Source organism: Oncorhynchus tshawytscha, linkage group LG02, assembly GCF_018296145.1.
Source record: "Oncorhynchus tshawytscha isolate Ot180627B linkage group LG02, Otsh_v2.0, whole genome shotgun sequence".
In the NCBI taxonomy this organism is placed as follows: Eukaryota; Metazoa; Chordata; class Actinopteri; order Salmoniformes; family Salmonidae; genus Oncorhynchus; species Oncorhynchus tshawytscha.
This window is the reverse complement of record NC_056430.1, coordinates 51,597,028-51,614,034: the sequence shown is the minus strand read 5'-3', so window position 1 is coordinate 51,614,034 and position 17,007 is coordinate 51,597,028. Positions and strand designations below refer to the sequence as shown.

The window sequence follows — 17,007 nt, the reverse complement described above, 5'->3', positions numbered from 1 at the left end:
CAAATGTAACTACCATTTTAGTAAATACCTGGTAATTGCTGCAGTCAAATATAAAGTACTACTCACATTTTAAAATAAGATTTCTTTTTAAGTGCACTCTTTAAAATAAGATAATAATGTAAAAAAATCTCATATTTTTATTGGATGGACATAATGTTCCCACAATTAATTCAGTATACATAATGAATGGTTGTTAACATTTCTACTGTCTAGACGTAAAGAAATGGCTGTGAACAACATTGTGTCTGCAAATGAGCTTGTTCAGAAAATAGCCCTAGGACAACACGTTCCAAAGGGAGGTAGAGTAACCCCATTTTACATCTGTGGGAATATACAACAACCTTGTTTTTAATTAAGCTACATGCTTGAAAGTATTGTTTTGTGGTCTTGCTTGGGATTGTAGCTTCACAATCTGTTGTACCACCACGGTACCAACTCATGAGGGAAAAGGCACCAGAGGGTCTCCCAGAGCTGAATAAGAGTCAAATAAATGCAGTGGAGAAAGCTCTGAATAACAACTTCACAATCATACAAGGGCCACCTGGTAAGTTAAGAAATACAGTACTACTACCAGAATACCTGAAGCTGTTTTATTGCCCATTGCAATGTTTACTGGAGTAAAAAATACACACCTGTTTCATAGGGACTGGAAAGACTGTTTTAGGAGTTTACATTGTGTACTGGTTCCTTGTGATGAACTCCAAAAACCCCAGGATATTTGAAAATCCGAAGGACAAGGACAAGAAAGAAGTTATTCTCTGCTGTGGTCCTTCCAATAAGTCTGTCGATGTGGTTGCTGGCAAGTTACTTCATACTTGAATTGAAATTGTCTCCACAAAACAATGTATAACACAACCACAGCTTAAACATGATCCAAGTTCTGTAGGGAACATTCTAGGTAACATTCTATTCATTCTGAACATTCTGTAGAGTGCCTGGTGAAGTTTGGAGACAAGTTGAAGCCCCTCAGGGTGTACAGCCGACAACTGGAGATGGCGGAGTACCCTTACCCAGGGAGTGTCCTTCAGCTCTCTCCCAGGTCACTTCGCCATGAGCGGTCCAAGGCAGAACTCCGGTATAAAATATACACACATCACTCTGCAGTTGTGGCCACTTTTTCAGAGAATCTCTGTCTTGTCTTTGATAATCTGATCGTAGGGCTGGCTTTATCATGTCTGTCCAGTGTCTCAGCATGTTTTTGTCAAATGGTTCACATTACACAAACTCAACATATCACAGTATTTTACCATATCTGTACCATTTGTAGAAATATTACCTTGCATCATCGCATACGGGAAGAACAAAATCCACATTCCACGGAAATAAAAGAGTTTGACCACAGAATAAAGTTAGCAATAGAATCAAAGGGAGAGGAGTTGACAGCAGAAGAAGTTGAGGAGTAAGTATAGAATTTTGCTGTAATGCAATTTTGATTTAAAAAAAATCTAAACCTACATCTGACTGATGTACATATATAAGTGCGTACATTTTTTTTTTCTAGCTACAAAAGTCTTCTGAATAAAGCTCGTGTGCATGAGCTGCAGAGGCACGATGTCATTCTGTGCACCTGTACAGCAGCCTCTTCTCCTAACCTCACTAAAACAGTCAGTGCACGCCAGATTCTTATTGATGAATGTGCCATGGCAACAGAACCTCAGGCCCTCATCCCATTGGTCAGCAACAAACCAGAAAAGGTGTGTTGAAATCCATGTATTCATTTACTTTTTGTTATAGAATGATATTTCCATGTATGATGGTTTAAAATCCTTAAAAGTCTATTGATGCACCCATGTGTCAATCTAATAAATAACAAAAAAATCCCCGTCAAAATCTGTAAATTTAAGCTAGTGATATCTGAAACTGTCACATCAGCACCAGGAGACATCCCTAAAATCTGTAGCGTCTACGACCCCCACATGCCCCACGGGACTCTGAAGTTGGTAACACTGATGTGCCAACTTCTGTCTGTAGTGTCCGAACCGTTTTGGCTACAAATTAATATGAACCAACTGTGGAAAGGGGAGACTCCATTTTGCTTTACGACCCCTACAAGTGTCAAGGGACTCATCTGTAGGTAACAAATGTAAATTAATGGAAGTAGTTTTGTGACAACAAAAATAAGGGATTAAATATGGGTCCAAAAAACTACAATATTTCCTGAGCTTTCTTACATCGCCTAGATTTAGGACAGACACTTCAAAACCTTTTTCCTTATGGTTAATTTTTTTCTGTATTTTCAGCACTTTTGAATGTGTTATTCAACGCGTTTCTATGGCCTATAGTTATAAAGTCGAAATTCGATATTTTATCAAATCATACAAAATTTAAATAAAATGATGTTCCTAAAGGGGTCCTAAAATTCAAAATCAAATAGCTAAATGATCCATGGTATGATCATCTTAAAACAATTCCATATGTTAGCTTAGTAGAACCCCCCCACCCCACCCCACCGGTTTGGACTCGGAGATTAAAATTATTTTTGTATGTTTGTGATGCTGCCTATTGAATAACCCTTTTGGTTGCAGGTATAACCCTTTTGGGTTCCATGTGCAACCATTTGCACAGAGGGTTCTACATGGAACCCAAACAGGTCCTACTTGGAACCAAAAAGGGTTCTCCTATGGGGACAGCCGAAGAAGCCTTTTTTGGAACCTTTTTTTTCTAAAAGTGTAGTGTTATGAAATTACATTTTAAGAATGTGTTACTGTGAGCATTTCTGTAAAAAATATGTAGATTTTTTTTTGCATGGAGTCTAACCATTGAGTTTGGGCATATAAAGACTGCATTGACACAGAATCTGTTAAACTAAACCTTAACAGCAACCCTGTTTTCTCAACTGCATCCCAAGCAGAGGAGGCTGGTGGGAGGAGCTATAGTATGATGGGGTCATTGTAATGGCTGGAATGGATCAGATGGAACGGTATCAAACACATGAAATATGGAAACCACATGTTTGACTGTGTTACATTTATTCCATTCCAGCCATCCTATATGTTTATTAAAGGTCATCACCACATTTGCAAGTGATGAAGATTGATGGCTAAATAACCTCTTTTCACTTCCTAGATTGTGTTGCTCGGTGACCACAAACAGCTACGTCCCATCGTTAAGAATGAACTTCTGAGGAAGTTGGGGATGTCAAAGTCTCTATTTGAGCGTTACTTTGAGTGCCAGTCCCAGACAGTGATGCTGGATACCCAGTACAGAATGGTAAGAGGTCCAGAAATGTTTGGGCTATGAATTTATCACAGCCTAATTCACATCATATAATCTAATTCGACAAATGTTTATAAAACTGTGCCTTTGACTGCACAGATATGCTTTAAGATGCATGTTGATTAATATCAGCATGCGCTGACCAACTGGCAAGTGTCTTCACTGACATGTTCAACCTGTCCCTGACTGAGTCTGTAATACCAACATGTTTCAAGCAGACCACCATAGTCCCTGTGCCCAAGAACACTAAGCTAACCTGCCTAAATGACTACCAATCCGTAGCTCTCACGTCTGTAGCCGTGAAGTGCTTTGAACGGCTGGTCATGGCTCACAAACACCATTATCCCAGAAACACTAGACCCACTCCAATTTGCATACTTCCCCAACAGATCCACAGATGATGCAATCTCTATTGCACTCCATACTGCCCTTTCCCACCTGGACAAAAGTAACACAAACGTGAGAATGCTATTTGTTGACTACAGCTCAGTGTTCAACACCATAGTGCCCTCAAAGCTCAACAATAATCTAAGGACCCTGGGACTAAACACCTCCCTCTGCAACTGGATCCTGGACCTCCTGAAGTGCCGCCACAGTGTGGTAAGAGTAGGTAACAACACATCCGCCACGCTGATCCTCAACACAGCGGCCCCTCAGGGGTGCGTGCTCAGTCCCCTCCTGTACTCCTTGCTCACCCATGACTGCATGGCCAGGCATGACTCCCACACCATCATTAAGTTTGCCAATGACACAACGGTGGTAGGCCTGACCACAGAAAACGATGAGACAGCCTATAGGGAGGAGGTCAGAGACCTGGCCGCGTGGTGACAGGATAACAACCTCTCCCTCAACGTGATCAAGACAAAGGAGATGATTATGGACTACAGGAAAAAGAGGACCGAGCACGCCCCCATTCTCATCGACGGGGCTGTAGTGGAGCAGGTTGAGAGCTTCAAGTTTTTGGTGTCCACATCACCAACAAACTATCATGGTCCAAACACACCAAGATCGTCATGAAGCAGGCACGACAAAGCCTATTCCCCCTCAGGAGGCTGAAAAGAATTGGCATGGGTCCTCAGATCCTCAAAAGTTCTACAGCTGCACCATCAATAGCATCCTGACTGGTTGAATCACTGCCTGGTATGGCAACTGCTCTGCCTCCAACTACAGAGGGTAGTGCGTATGGCCCAGTACATCACTGGGGCCAAGCTTAATTCCATATAGGACCTCTAAACCAGGCGGTGTCAGAGGAAGGCCCTAAAAATTGTCAGACTCCAGTTACCCTAGTCATAGACTATTCTCTCTGCTACCGCACGGAAGCGGTACCGGAGCGCCAAGTGTAGGTCAAAAAGGCTTCTTAACAGCTTCTACTCCCAAGCCATAAGAATCCTGATCAGCTAATCAAATGGCTACCTAGACTATTTACATTGCCCCCACCCCCTCATTTTACGCTGCTGCCCCTCTCTGTTTATTATCTATTCATTGTCACTTTAACACTTTGCCTACATGTACATATTACCTCAATTACCTCAACTAACCTGTACCCCCGCACATTTACTCTGTACCGGTACCCCCTGTATATAGCCTCGCTACTGTTACTTTACTGCTGCTCTTTAATTATAATTTATTTTCTTAAAACTGCATTATTGGTTAAGGGCTTGTAATTAAGCTTTTCACTGTCAGGTCTACACCTGTTGTATTCAGCACATGTGACATCCAATGACAAAGTACAAAGTATTATCCATTGTTTAACTTTTTGTAGCATGAAGATATATGCAAGTTCCCATCGGAGGAATATTATGGAGGAAAACTGAAGACTGAAGTGAATCACTCAAGCAGTGTCCTTCAGGCTGACAGCCAACAGAAGCACATTGTTTTCGGGAACGTCATTGGAGAGGAGGTCAGCCTGGTTGTGAGCACAGAAAAGGGAACTGAAAACTCCAAAGCGAATAGGGCGGAGAGAGATGTAGTGGTAAGGAACCCTTTTTGTTTTGTCTTAAAACATAACTCACACTTCAACACATACGGCTCAAATCTTGCCATTCTACTGGTATAGTCAGGTGAGTCACTTTTCTAAAAGGATGAGGGAATGATTTATGGTTTTCTTTTTGTTCATCACAGATCCGGCTCGCCAAAGCACTGGTAACAGAATCCCAAATAAAACAACAGAATATTGCAATTCTATCACCCTACAACGCCCAGGTGTCTGAATTTAAGAAAGAACTTCATGAACACAAAATGGACAAAATCACTGTCACCACCATCACAAAAAGTCAAGGTGACAATTTTCTCCTTCATACTTTCCCCTCTGTTCTATCTTGGATGTGATGCTATGGTTGTCCGCCGTTGTCCTTTTGTCAACTTTAATCTGATCTCCAATGCAGGATGTGAATGGCGCTACGTCATTCTCTCCACTGTGCGCTCATTACTCAGCAAGGAGATCGAGATCGAGCCGGACAGGGCCTGGAGGTCTAAACATGTGGGCTTTGTTGGCGACCCCAACCAGATCAACGTGGGCATCACCAGGGCCAAAGAGGGACTGTGCATTATCGGTGAGCAAGACTTTTCATCCAGGGCTTAGTGTTAAGATCATTAGAGTAAGCCTAATCTAAACTAGTGGCATTTTAAAATGTAATTTCTTCCTTTCTTAAAAGGTAACCAAGAGTTGTTGAGCCGCAGTGGCGCTTGGGGACAGCTCCTCAAACATTATAGAGCAAGGAACTTTGTCACAGAAGCTGACAAGATCTCTGTGCGCAAAGCATCCTGTTAGCACGGTCTACATTGAAAGACATGGTCTCGGCCGTGGATCAGTGCACTATGAATAGCAAAATTAAAATTCGTTTTCAGAGACAAATGTATTATGTGCTTTTAATTTCTATATTGCAATGTTGAATCAAATGATTATAATCTGCACTCACTGTCATTTTTAAGTGACCTTTAAATTATCTGTCAATTGTATTAGTGTGTATATTTTTTATTGCTAACTATACTGTTTGTTAATATATACACTGTATACATACAGTTGAAGTCAGAAGTTTACATACACCTTAGCCAAATACATTTAAAAACTCAGCTTTTCACAATTTCTGAAATGTAACCCTAGTAAAAATTCCCTGTCTTAGGGTAGTTAGGATCACCACTTTATTTTAAGAATGTGAAATGTCAGAATAATAGTAGAGACAATGATTTATTTCAGCTTTTATTTCATTCATTTATTCCCAGTGGGTCAGAAGTTTACAGGTACTCAATTAGTATTTGGTAGCATTGCCTTTAAATTGTTTAACTTGGGTCAAATGTTCCTGGTAGCCTTCCACAAGCTTCCCACAATAAGTTGGGTGAATTTTGGCCCATTCCTCCTGACAGAGCTGGTGTAACTGAGTCAGGTTAGTAGGCCTTCTTGCTCGCACACGCTTCTTGAGTTCTGCCCACAAATTGTCTATAGGATTGAAGTCGGGACTTTGTGATGGCCACTCCAATACCTTGACATTGTTGTCCTTAAGCCATTTTGCCACAACTTTGGAAGTATGCTTGGAGTCATTGTTCATTTGGAAGACCCATTTGCAACCAAACTTTAACTTCCTGACTGATGTCTTGAGATGTTTCTTCAATATATCCACATCATTTTCTCTTTCCTCATGATGCCATCTATTTTGTGAAGTGCACCAGTCCCTCCTGCAGCAAAGCACCCCCACACCATGATGCTGCCACCCCCGTGCTGCCATCTCCCCCTTTTTCCTCCAAACATAACAATGGTCATTATTTTTGTTTCATCAGACCAGAGGACATTTCTCCAAAAAGTATGATCTTTGCCCCCCATGTGCAGTTTCAAACTGTAGTCTAGCTTTTTTATGGCGATTTAGGAGCAGTGGTAACTTCCTTGCTGAACAGCCTTTCAGGTTATGTCGATATAGGACTCGTTTGGACTATATAGGACTCCCGAGTGCCCTCACCTCCCTGTAGGCTGTCTCGTCATTGTTAATGATCAAGCCTACTACTGTTGTGTTTTCTGCAAACTTGATGATTGAGTTGGAGGCGTGCATGGCCATGCAGTGATGGGTGAACAGGGAGTACAGGAGGGGGATGAGCACGTATCCTTGTGGGACCCTAGTGTTGAGGGTCAACAAAGTGGAAATGTTGTTTCCTAACTTCACCACCTGGGGGCGGCCTGTCAGGAAGTCCAGAACCCAATTAAACAGAGACCCAGTGCCTCAAATCAAATCAAATCAAATTTTATTTGTCACATACACATGGTTAGCAGATGTTAATGTGAGTGTAGCGAAATGCTTGTGCTTCTAGTTCCGACAATGCAGTAATAACGAGCAAGTAATCTAACTAACTAAATTCCAAAAAAACTACTGTCTTATACACAGTGTAAGGGGATAAAGAATATGTACATAAGGATATATGAATGAGTGATGGTACAGAGCAGCATAGGCAAGATACAGTAGATGATATCGAGTACAGTATATACATATGAGATAAGTATGTAAACCAAGTGGCATAGTTAAAGTGGCTAGTGATACATGTATTACATAAGGATGCAGTCGATGATATAGAGTACAGTATCAACGTATGCATATGAGATGAACAATGTAGGGTAAGTAACATTATATAAGGTAGCATTGTTTAAAGTGGCTAGTGATATATTTACATCATTTCCCATCAATTCCCATGATTAAAGTGGCTGGAGTAGAGTCAGTGTCATTGACAGTGTGTTGGCAGTAGCCACTCAATGTTAGTGGTGGCTGTTTAACAGTCTGATGGCCTTGAGATAGAAGCTGTTTTTCAGTCTCTCGGTCCCAGCTTTGATGCACCTGTACTGACCTCGCCTTCTGGATGACAGCGGGGTGAACAGGCAGTGGCTCGGGTGGTTGATGTCCTTGATGATCTTTATGGCCTTCCTGTAGCATCGGGTGGTGTAGGTGTCCTGGAGGGCAGGTAGTTTGCCCCCGGTGATGCGTTGTGCAGACCTCACTACCCTCTGGAGAGCCTTACGGTTGAGGGCGGTGCAGTTGCCATACCAGGCGGTGATACAGCCCGCCAGGATGCTCTCGATTGTGCATCTGTAGAAGTTTGTGAGTGCTTTTGGTGACAAGCCGAATTTCTTCAGCCTCCTGAGGTTGAAGAGGCGCTGCTGCGCCTTCCTCACGATGCTGTCTGTGTGAGTGGACCAATTCAGTTTGTCTGTGATGTGTATGCCGAGGAACTTAAAACTTGCTACCCTCTCCACTACTGTTCCATCGATGTGGATGGGGGGGTGACGCTGATCTTATATTCAGTAGTTCTTCTCGGCTGTATGTAATGAAACCTAAGATGACCTGGGGTACTAGTGTAAGAAATAACACGTAAAAAAAACAAAAAACTGCATAGTTTCCTAGGAACGCGAAGCGAGGCGGCCATCTCTGTCGGCGCCGGAAGTACTAGGGGGTAAACCATTCAAGCTTAATGATGAGCTTGGAGGGTACTATGGTGTTGAATGCTGAGCTGTAGTCAATGAACAGCATTCTTACATAGGTATTCTTCTTGTCCAGATGGGATATGGCAGTGTGCAGTGTGATGGCGATTGCATCGTCTGTGGACCTATTGGGGCGGTATGCAAATTGCAGTGGGTCTAAGGTGACAGGTAAGGTGGAGGTGATATGATCCTTGACTAGTCTCTCAAAGCACTTCATGATGGCAGAAGTGAGTGCTACAGGGCGATAGTCATTTAGTTAAGTTACCTTTGCCTTCTTGGGTACAGGAACAATGGTAGCCATCTTGAAGCATTTAGGGACAGCAGACTAGGATAGGGAAAGATTGAATAACACACCAGCCAGCTGGTTTACGCATGCTCTGAGGACGCAGCTAGGGATGCCGTCTGGGCCGGCAGCCTTGCGAGGGTAAACAGTTTTAAATGTCTCACTCACGTCGGCCACAGAGAAGGAGAGCCCACAGTCCTTGGTAGCGGGCCGCATTGGTGGCACTGTATTATCCTCAAAGTGGGCAAATAAGGTGGTGTTTAGTTTGTCTGGAAGCAAGACGTCGGTGTCTGTGACATGGTTGGTTTTCTTTTTGTTGTCCGTGATTGTCTGTAGACCCTGCCACATACGTCTTGTGTCTGAGCCGTTGAATTGCGACTCCACCTTGTCTCTATACTGACATTTTGCTTGTTTGATTGCCTTGTGGAGGGAATAACTACACAGTTTCTATTCAGCCATATTCCCGGTCACATTTCCATGGTTAAATGTGGTTGTTCGCGCTTTCAGTTTTGCGCGAATGCCGCCATCTATCCACGATTTCTGGTTAGGGTAGGTTTTAATAGTCACAGTGAGTACAGCATCTCCTATGCACTTCCTTATAAACTCACTCACCGAATCAGCGTATACATCAATATTATTCTCTGCAGCTACCCGGAACATTTCCCAGTCAGCGTGATCAAAACAATCTTGAAGCGTGGATTCCGATTGGTCAGACCAGTGTTGAATAGTCCTTGTCACAGGTTCTGTACATCCTGTTTGAGTTTCCACCTATAGGAAGAGAGAAGCAATGGAGTCGTGGGCAGATTTGCCGAAAGGAGGGCAGGGGAGGGCCTTGTATGCATTGCGGAAGTTAGAGTAGCAGTGATCCAGTGTTTTGCCAGTCCGGGTACTACAATCAATATTCTGATTGAATTTAGGTAGCCTTGTTCTCAAATTTGCTTTGTAAAATCCCCAGCTATAATAAATGCAGCCTCAGGATATATGGTTTCCTGTTTGCATAGAGTCCAGTGAAGTTCCTTGAGGGCCGTCGTGGTATCGGCTTGAGGGGGGATATACACAACTGTGACAATAACCGACAAGAATTCTCTTGGGAGATAATACGGATGGCATTTGATTGTGAGGAATGCTAGGTGAGGTGAACAAAAGGACTTGAGTTCCTGTATGTTGTTACAATTACACCATGAGTCATGCAACATACACCCCCTTCTTCTTCTTCCCGGAGAGATGTTTATTTCTGTCGGTGCGACGCACAAAGAATCCCGGTTGCTGTACCGACTCCGACAGCATAGCCCCAGAGAGCCATGTTTCCGTGAAACAGAGTATGTTACAATCCCTGATGTCTCTCTGGAAAGCAACCATTGCCCTAATTTCGTCTACCTTGTTATCTAGGGACTGGATGTAAGCGAGTAATATACTCAGAAGTGGTGGGTGGTGTGCGCACCTCTGAAGTCTGACCAGAAGGCCGCTTCTACCTCTTCTGCCGCAACATTGTTTTGGGTCAGCCTCTGGAATCAGTTTGAATGCCTTGGGTGGTTTGAACAAAGGATCTGCTTCGGGAATGTCGTATTCCTGGGCGTAGTGCTGGTAAGTTGACGTCGCTCTGATATCCAATAGTTCTTACCGGCTGTGTATAATAACACTTAAGATTTTCTGGGCTAACAGTTTCAGAAATAATCCATAAAAAACTAAATACGTCAAAGTTTCTTAGGGACTAGAAGCGAGGCAACCCTCTCTGTCGGTGCCATCTTGTAGAGGGCTTACTAACGCATTCGTTCTATTAGCTATGTAGACTATGATGTTACTTTATGGTAACAACACTGTAGGCTGTGTGTAGCGTTTATGATATGGTTTGGCTTGGAAAGTTTTTTTTGCACGGTAACATACAGCTGATGTGTTGTGCAATGAAGTCCACAAGTGAAGGGAAAAGTTGAGAGGAGAGTGCGTAGATGTGAGAAGGAATATAACGTGAACTGTGTTTACACGTGATCAGGGGTGTATTCATTCTACCAATTCTGTTGAAAAACGTTTCGTAAACAGAAGCAAGCGAAATGGGGATAAACATACCTGAATTTGTCCAATAGAAACTTGAGTGTGCAAGGCGGTATTGAATGTGTCACTGTCCAAGTGTCACTGTCTATCGCCTTAGAAATTTCTCTCCACCTGTGTGCACCTACGTTGTAAACTTTCATACATAGGCTAGGTTGTAGCAACCTCATTATGGGTAAAAGGACCATTTTAGTATCATGAAGTAGCCTAAACCTATCGCTGTTGTAACGGTTTTCTAGTGGTGATGAAAGAGAGTCGGACCAAACTGCAGCGTGTCGATTGCGATCCATGTTTAATATAACAAAGAAACACGACTTAACTTACAAAAAAACAATAAACGAAACCGAAACAGCCTATCTGGTGCAAACTAACAACGAGTACACATAGGACACTAAGGACAATCACCCACGACAAACTCAAAGAATATGGCTGCCTAAATATGGTTCCCAATCAGAGACAACGATAAGCACCTGCCTCTGATTGAGAACCACTCCAGACAGCCATAGACCTTGCTAGACAACCCACTAAGCTACAATCCCAATACCACCACCAAAACCCCAAGACAAACACACCACAATTACAAAAACCCCATGCCACACCCTGGCCTGACCAAATACATAAAGATAAACACAAAATACTTTGACCAGGGCGTGACAGAACCCCCTAAGGTGCGGACTCCCGAACGCACCTCAAAACAATAGGGAGGGTCCGGGTGGGCGTCTGTCCATGGTGGCGGCTCCGGCGCGGGACGTGGACCCCACTCCTTTAATGTCTTAGTCCCCTCTCCCTTCGTCCCTGGATAGTCCACCCTCGCCGCCGACCATGGCCTAGTAGTCCTCACCCAGAACCCCACTGGACTGAGGAACAGATCGGGACTGAAGGACAGCTCGGGACCGAGGCAGCTCGGGACTGAGGGGAAGCTCGGGAGTGAGAGAAAGCTCAGGAGTGAGAGAAAGCTCAGGAGTGAGAGAAAGCTCAGGAGTGAGAAAAAGCTCAGGAGTGAGAGGAAGCTCAGGAGTGAGAGGAAGCTCAGGAGTGAGAGGAAGCTCAGGAGTGAGAGGAAGCTCAGGAGTGAGAGGAAGCTCAGGCAGGTAGATAGATCTACCAGCTCCTGGCTGGCTGGTGGTTTCAGCAGATCCTGGCTGACTGGCAGATCCTGGCTGACTGGCAGATCTGGAAGAGTCTGGTTGACTGGCAGATCTGGAAGAGTCTGGTTGACTGGCAGATCTGGAAGAGTCTGGTTGACTGGCAGATCTGGAAGAGTCTGGTTGACTGGCAGATCTGGAAGAGTCTGGTTGACTGGCAGATCTGGAAGAGTCTGGTTGACTGGCAGATCTGGAAGAGTCTGGCTGACTGGCAGATCTGGAAGAGTCTGGCAGACTGGCGATGCTGGGCAGACCGGCGGCGCCGGGCAGACTGGCGGCGCCGGGCAGACTGGCGGCGCCGGGCAGACTGGCGACGCTGGGCAGACTGGCGACGCTGGGCAGACTGGCGGTGCTGGGCAGACTGACGACGCTGGGCAGACTGACGACGCTGGGCAGACTGGCGGTGCTGGGCAGACTGGCGATGCTGGGCAGACTGGCGATGCTGGGCAGACTGGCGATGCTGGGCAGACTGGCGATGCTGGGCAGACTGATGGCGCTGGGCAGACTGGCGATGCTGGGCAGACGGGGGCACTGGCGGCGCTGGGCAGACTGGCGGCACTAGCTGCTCCATATAGGCTGACAGCTCTGGCGGCTTCTTACAGACTGACCGCTCTGGCGGCTCCGTGCTGACTGGCAGCTCCTTGCAGACTGGCAGCTCCTTGCAGACTGGCAGCTCCTTACAGACTGACAGCTCCGTGCAGACTGACAGCTCCGTGCAGACTGACAGCTCCGTGCAGACTGGCTGCTCCATGCAGACTGGCTGCTCCATGCAGACTGACAGCTCTGGCTGCTTCATGCAGACTGACAGCTCTGGCTGCTCCATGTAGACTGGCTGCTTCATGCAGACTGGCAGCTCGGGCTGCTTCATGTAGACTGACAGCTCTGGCTGCTCCATGCGGACTGACAGCTCTGGCTGCTCCATGTAGACTGACTGCTTCATGCAGACTGGCAGCTCGGGCTGCTTCATGTAGACTGACAGCTCTGGCTCCTCCATGCAGACTGACAGCTCTGACTGCTCCATGCAGACTGACAGCTCTGGCTGCTTCATGCAGACTGGCAGCTCTGGCTGCTCTATGTAGACTGGCTGCTTCATGCAGACTGGCAGCTCGGGCTGCTTCATGTAGACTGACAGCTCTGGCTGCTCCATGCGGACTGACAGCTCTGGCTGCTCCATGCAGACCAGCTCTGGCTGCTCCATGCGGACTGACAGCTCTGGCTGCTCCATGCGGACTGACAGCTCTGGCTGCTCCATGTAGACTGGCTGCTTCATGCAGACTGGCAGCTCGGGCTGCTTCATGTAGACTGACAGCTCTGGCTGCTCCATGTAGACTGGCTGCTTCATGCAGACTGGCAGCTCGGGCTGCTTCATGTAGACTGACAGCTCTGGCTGCTCCATGCAGACTGACAGCTCTGACTGCTCCATGCAGACTGACAGCTCTGACTGCTCCATGCAGACTGACAGCTCTGACTGCTCCATGCAGACTGACAGCTCTGGCTGCTTCATGCAGACTGGCAGCTCTGGCTGCGCTGAACAGGCGGGAGACTCCTGCAGCGCTGTGTCGGAGGAAGGCTCTGGCTGCGCTAAACAGGCGGAAGACTCCGGCAGCGCTGTAGAGGAGGAAGGCTCTGGCTGCGCTGAACAGGCGGGAGGCTCCGGCAGCGCTGTAGAGGAGAAAGGCTCTGGCTGCGCTGAACAGGCGGGAGGCTCCGGCAGCGCTGTAGAGGAGGAAGGCTCTGGCTGCGTTAAACAGGCGGGAGACTCCAGCAGCGCAGGAGAGGAGAAAAGCGCTGGCTGCGCTGAACAGGCGAGGCACACTGAAGGCCTGGTGCGTGGTGCTGGAACTGGTGGTACTGGATCGAGGACACGCACAGGAAGCCTGGTGCGGGGAGCTGCTACCGGAGGGCTGGGGTGTGGAGGTGGTACTGGATAGACCGGACCGTGCAGGCGCACTGGAGCTCTTGAGCACCGAGCCTGCCCAACCTTACCTGGCTCGATGCCCACTCTAGCCCGGCCGATACGAGGAGCTGGAATATACCGAACCGGGCTGTGCACCCGCACTGGAGACACCGTGCGCTCCACAGCATAACACGGTGCCTGCCCGGTCTCTCCAGCCCCCGGTAAGCACAGGGAGTTTGCGCAGGTCTCCTACCTGGCATAGCCATACTCCCTGTAAGCCCCCCAAGAAATTTTTGGGGCTGACTCTCGGGCTTCCATCCGCTCTGCCGTGCTAGCTCCTCATAATGCCGCCTCTCTGCTTTTGCTGCCTCCAGCTCGGCTTTGGGGCGACAATAATCTCCAGGCTCATTCCAGGGTCCTTTACCGTCCAATTCCTCCTCCCATGTCCATAACTCCAGGTGGTGCAACCTCTCCCACTGTAGCTGCTGCTGCTCCTGCTGCTGCTGCCTCTGTTGCCTCTTCTCCTGTTGCTCCTTTGGGCGGCTACACTCCCCTGGTTTAGCCCAGGGTCCTCTCCCGTCGAAGATCTCCTCCCATGACCAGAAATCCTTGGTGAGCATCTCCTTTTTCGGCTGCTCCTGCCTGTTGACACGCCGCTTGGTCCGTTGGTGGTGGGTGATTCTGTAACGGTTTTCTAGTGGTGATGAAAGAGAGTCGGACCAAACTGCAGCGTGTCGATTGCGATCCATGTTTAATATAACAAAGAAACACGAACTTACAAAAAAAACAATAAACGAAACCGAAACAGCCTATCTGGTGCAAACTAACAACGAGTACACATAGGACACTAAGGACAATCACCCACGACAAACTCAAAGAATATGGCTGCCTAAATATGGTTCCCAATCAGAGACAACGATAAGCACCTGCCTCTGATTGAGAACCACTCCAGACAGCCATAGACCTTGCTAGACAACCCACTAAGCTACAATCCCAATACCACCACCAAAACCCCAAGACAAACACACCACAATTACAAAAACCCCATGCCACACCCTGGCCTGACCAAATACATAAAGATAAACACAAAATACTTTGACCAGGGCGTGACAGCTGTTACATTGAACTGGGTGAATAGAATATGAATGACAGTCATCCAACATGCTGTAATAGAAATAAGGCCATGCTCATGGAAAAACAAACGTCCTCCATCATCTTAAACATCACCGACCGCCACTGATATGTACATATAGGTAGGGATAAAGTGACTAGGCAACGGGATAGATAATAATCAGTCACAACATCGTATGCGATGAGTCAGAAGCGATTAGTGCAAAAAGAGTCGATACAGATATTCTGGGGAGCTTTGGTTAAATATTTAACTAACTATTTAGCCATGTTATAGCTTGGGGGTAGAAGCTGTTCATGGTCCTGTTGATTTCAGACTTGCCATGCGGTAGCCGAGAGAACTGTTTATGACTTGGGTGAATTGAGTCTGACAATATTTAGGGCCTTCCTCTAACACGCCTGCTATAGAGGTCCTGGATGGCAGGGAGCTCATCCCAAGTGATGTACTGGGTCATACGCACTACCCTCTGTAGCACCTTGTGGTTGGATGCCAAGCAGTTTCCATACTAAGCGGCGATGCAGCCAGTCAAGATTCCCTCAATGGTGCAGATGTAGAACAGTCTACTGAGGGGGAAGAGGCATTCTCCTACTCTCTTCGCGACTGTGTTGATGTGTGTGGACCATGATAGTTCCTTAGTGATGTGGACAAGCTCTTGACCTGTTCCACAACAGTCTGGTCGATGTGGATGGGGGTGTGCTCGGCCCTCTGTTTCCTGTAGTCAGCTCCTTTGTCTTGCTGACGTTGAGGTTGCTGTCCTGGCACCACACTGCCAGGTCTCTGACCTCCCCCTGTAGTCTCATCATCGTCGGTGATCAAGCTTACCACCGGCATGTTGTCTGCAAACTTAATTATGGTATTCGAGTCATGCGCGGCCACGCAGTCGTGGGTGAACAGGGAGTACAGCAGGGGACAAAGCACAGAGGATCAGCATGGCGGTTATGTTGTTGCCTACCCTCACCACCTGGGGGCGGCCCGTCAGAAAGTCCAGGATTGAGTTGCAGAGGGAGGTGTTTAATCCTAGGGTCCTTAGCTTAGTGATGAGCTTGGAGGGCACAACGGTGTGGAACGTTGAGCTGTAGTCAATGAACAGCACTCTCACATAGGTGTTCCTTTTGTCCAGGTGGGAAAGGGCAGTGTGGAGTGCAATAGAAATTGCATCATCTGTGGATTTGTTGGGGTGGTATGTGAATTGGAGTGGGTCCAGCGTGCCTGGGTTGATGGTGTTGATATAAGCCATGACCAGCCTTTCAAAGCAATTCATGGCTACAGATGTGAGTGCTACGTTGCGGTAGTCGTAGAGACAAGTTACCTTGTGGTTCTTGGATACAGGGACTATGGTGGTCTGCTGGAAACATGTACACTACTGTTCAAAAGTTTGGGGTCACTTAGAAATATCCTTGTTTTTGAAAGAAAAGCTATTTTTTTGTCCATTAAAATAACATCAAATTGATCAGAAATACAGTGTAGACATTGTAAATGACTATTGTAGCTGGAAACAGTTGATTTTTAATGGAATATCTACATAGGCGTACAGAGGCCCATTATCAGAAACCATCACTCCTGTGTTCCAATGGCACATTGTGTTAGCTAATCCAAGTTTATCATTTTAAAAGGCTAATTGATCATTAGAAAACCCTTTTGCAATTATGTTAGCACAGCTGAAAACTGTCATCCTGATTAAAACTTATTATGGCTTGAATCCCGCTAACGGGATCGATATGACAACAGCCAGTGAATGTGCAGGGCGCCAAATTCAAAACAACATTAATCTCATAATTAAAATCCTCAAACATAGAAGTATTTTACACCCTTTTACAGATAAACTTGTTGTTAATC

General features: G+C 46.2%; 1 protein-coding gene across 1 annotated transcript; it reads left to right on the top strand.

Annotated features, from left to right (window-relative positions):
• Window positions 1–169: 169 nt before the first annotated feature.
• LOC112222632 (helicase with zinc finger domain 2) lies at window positions 170–6,297 on the top strand. Its single transcript, XM_024385365.2, has 11 exons — window positions 170–299; window positions 404–544; window positions 644–799; window positions 931–1,075; window positions 1,268–1,399; window positions 1,502–1,694; window positions 3,067–3,210; window positions 4,979–5,188; window positions 5,338–5,494; window positions 5,601–5,768; window positions 5,871–6,297. The coding sequence occupies exons 1-11, from the start codon at window positions 224–226 to the stop codon at window positions 5,984–5,986; spliced, it is 1,638 nt and encodes a 545-aa protein (XP_024241133.2). The 5' UTR covers window positions 170–223; the 3' UTR covers window positions 5,987–6,297.
• The last annotated feature ends 10,710 nt before the right edge of the window (window positions 6,298–17,007 follow it).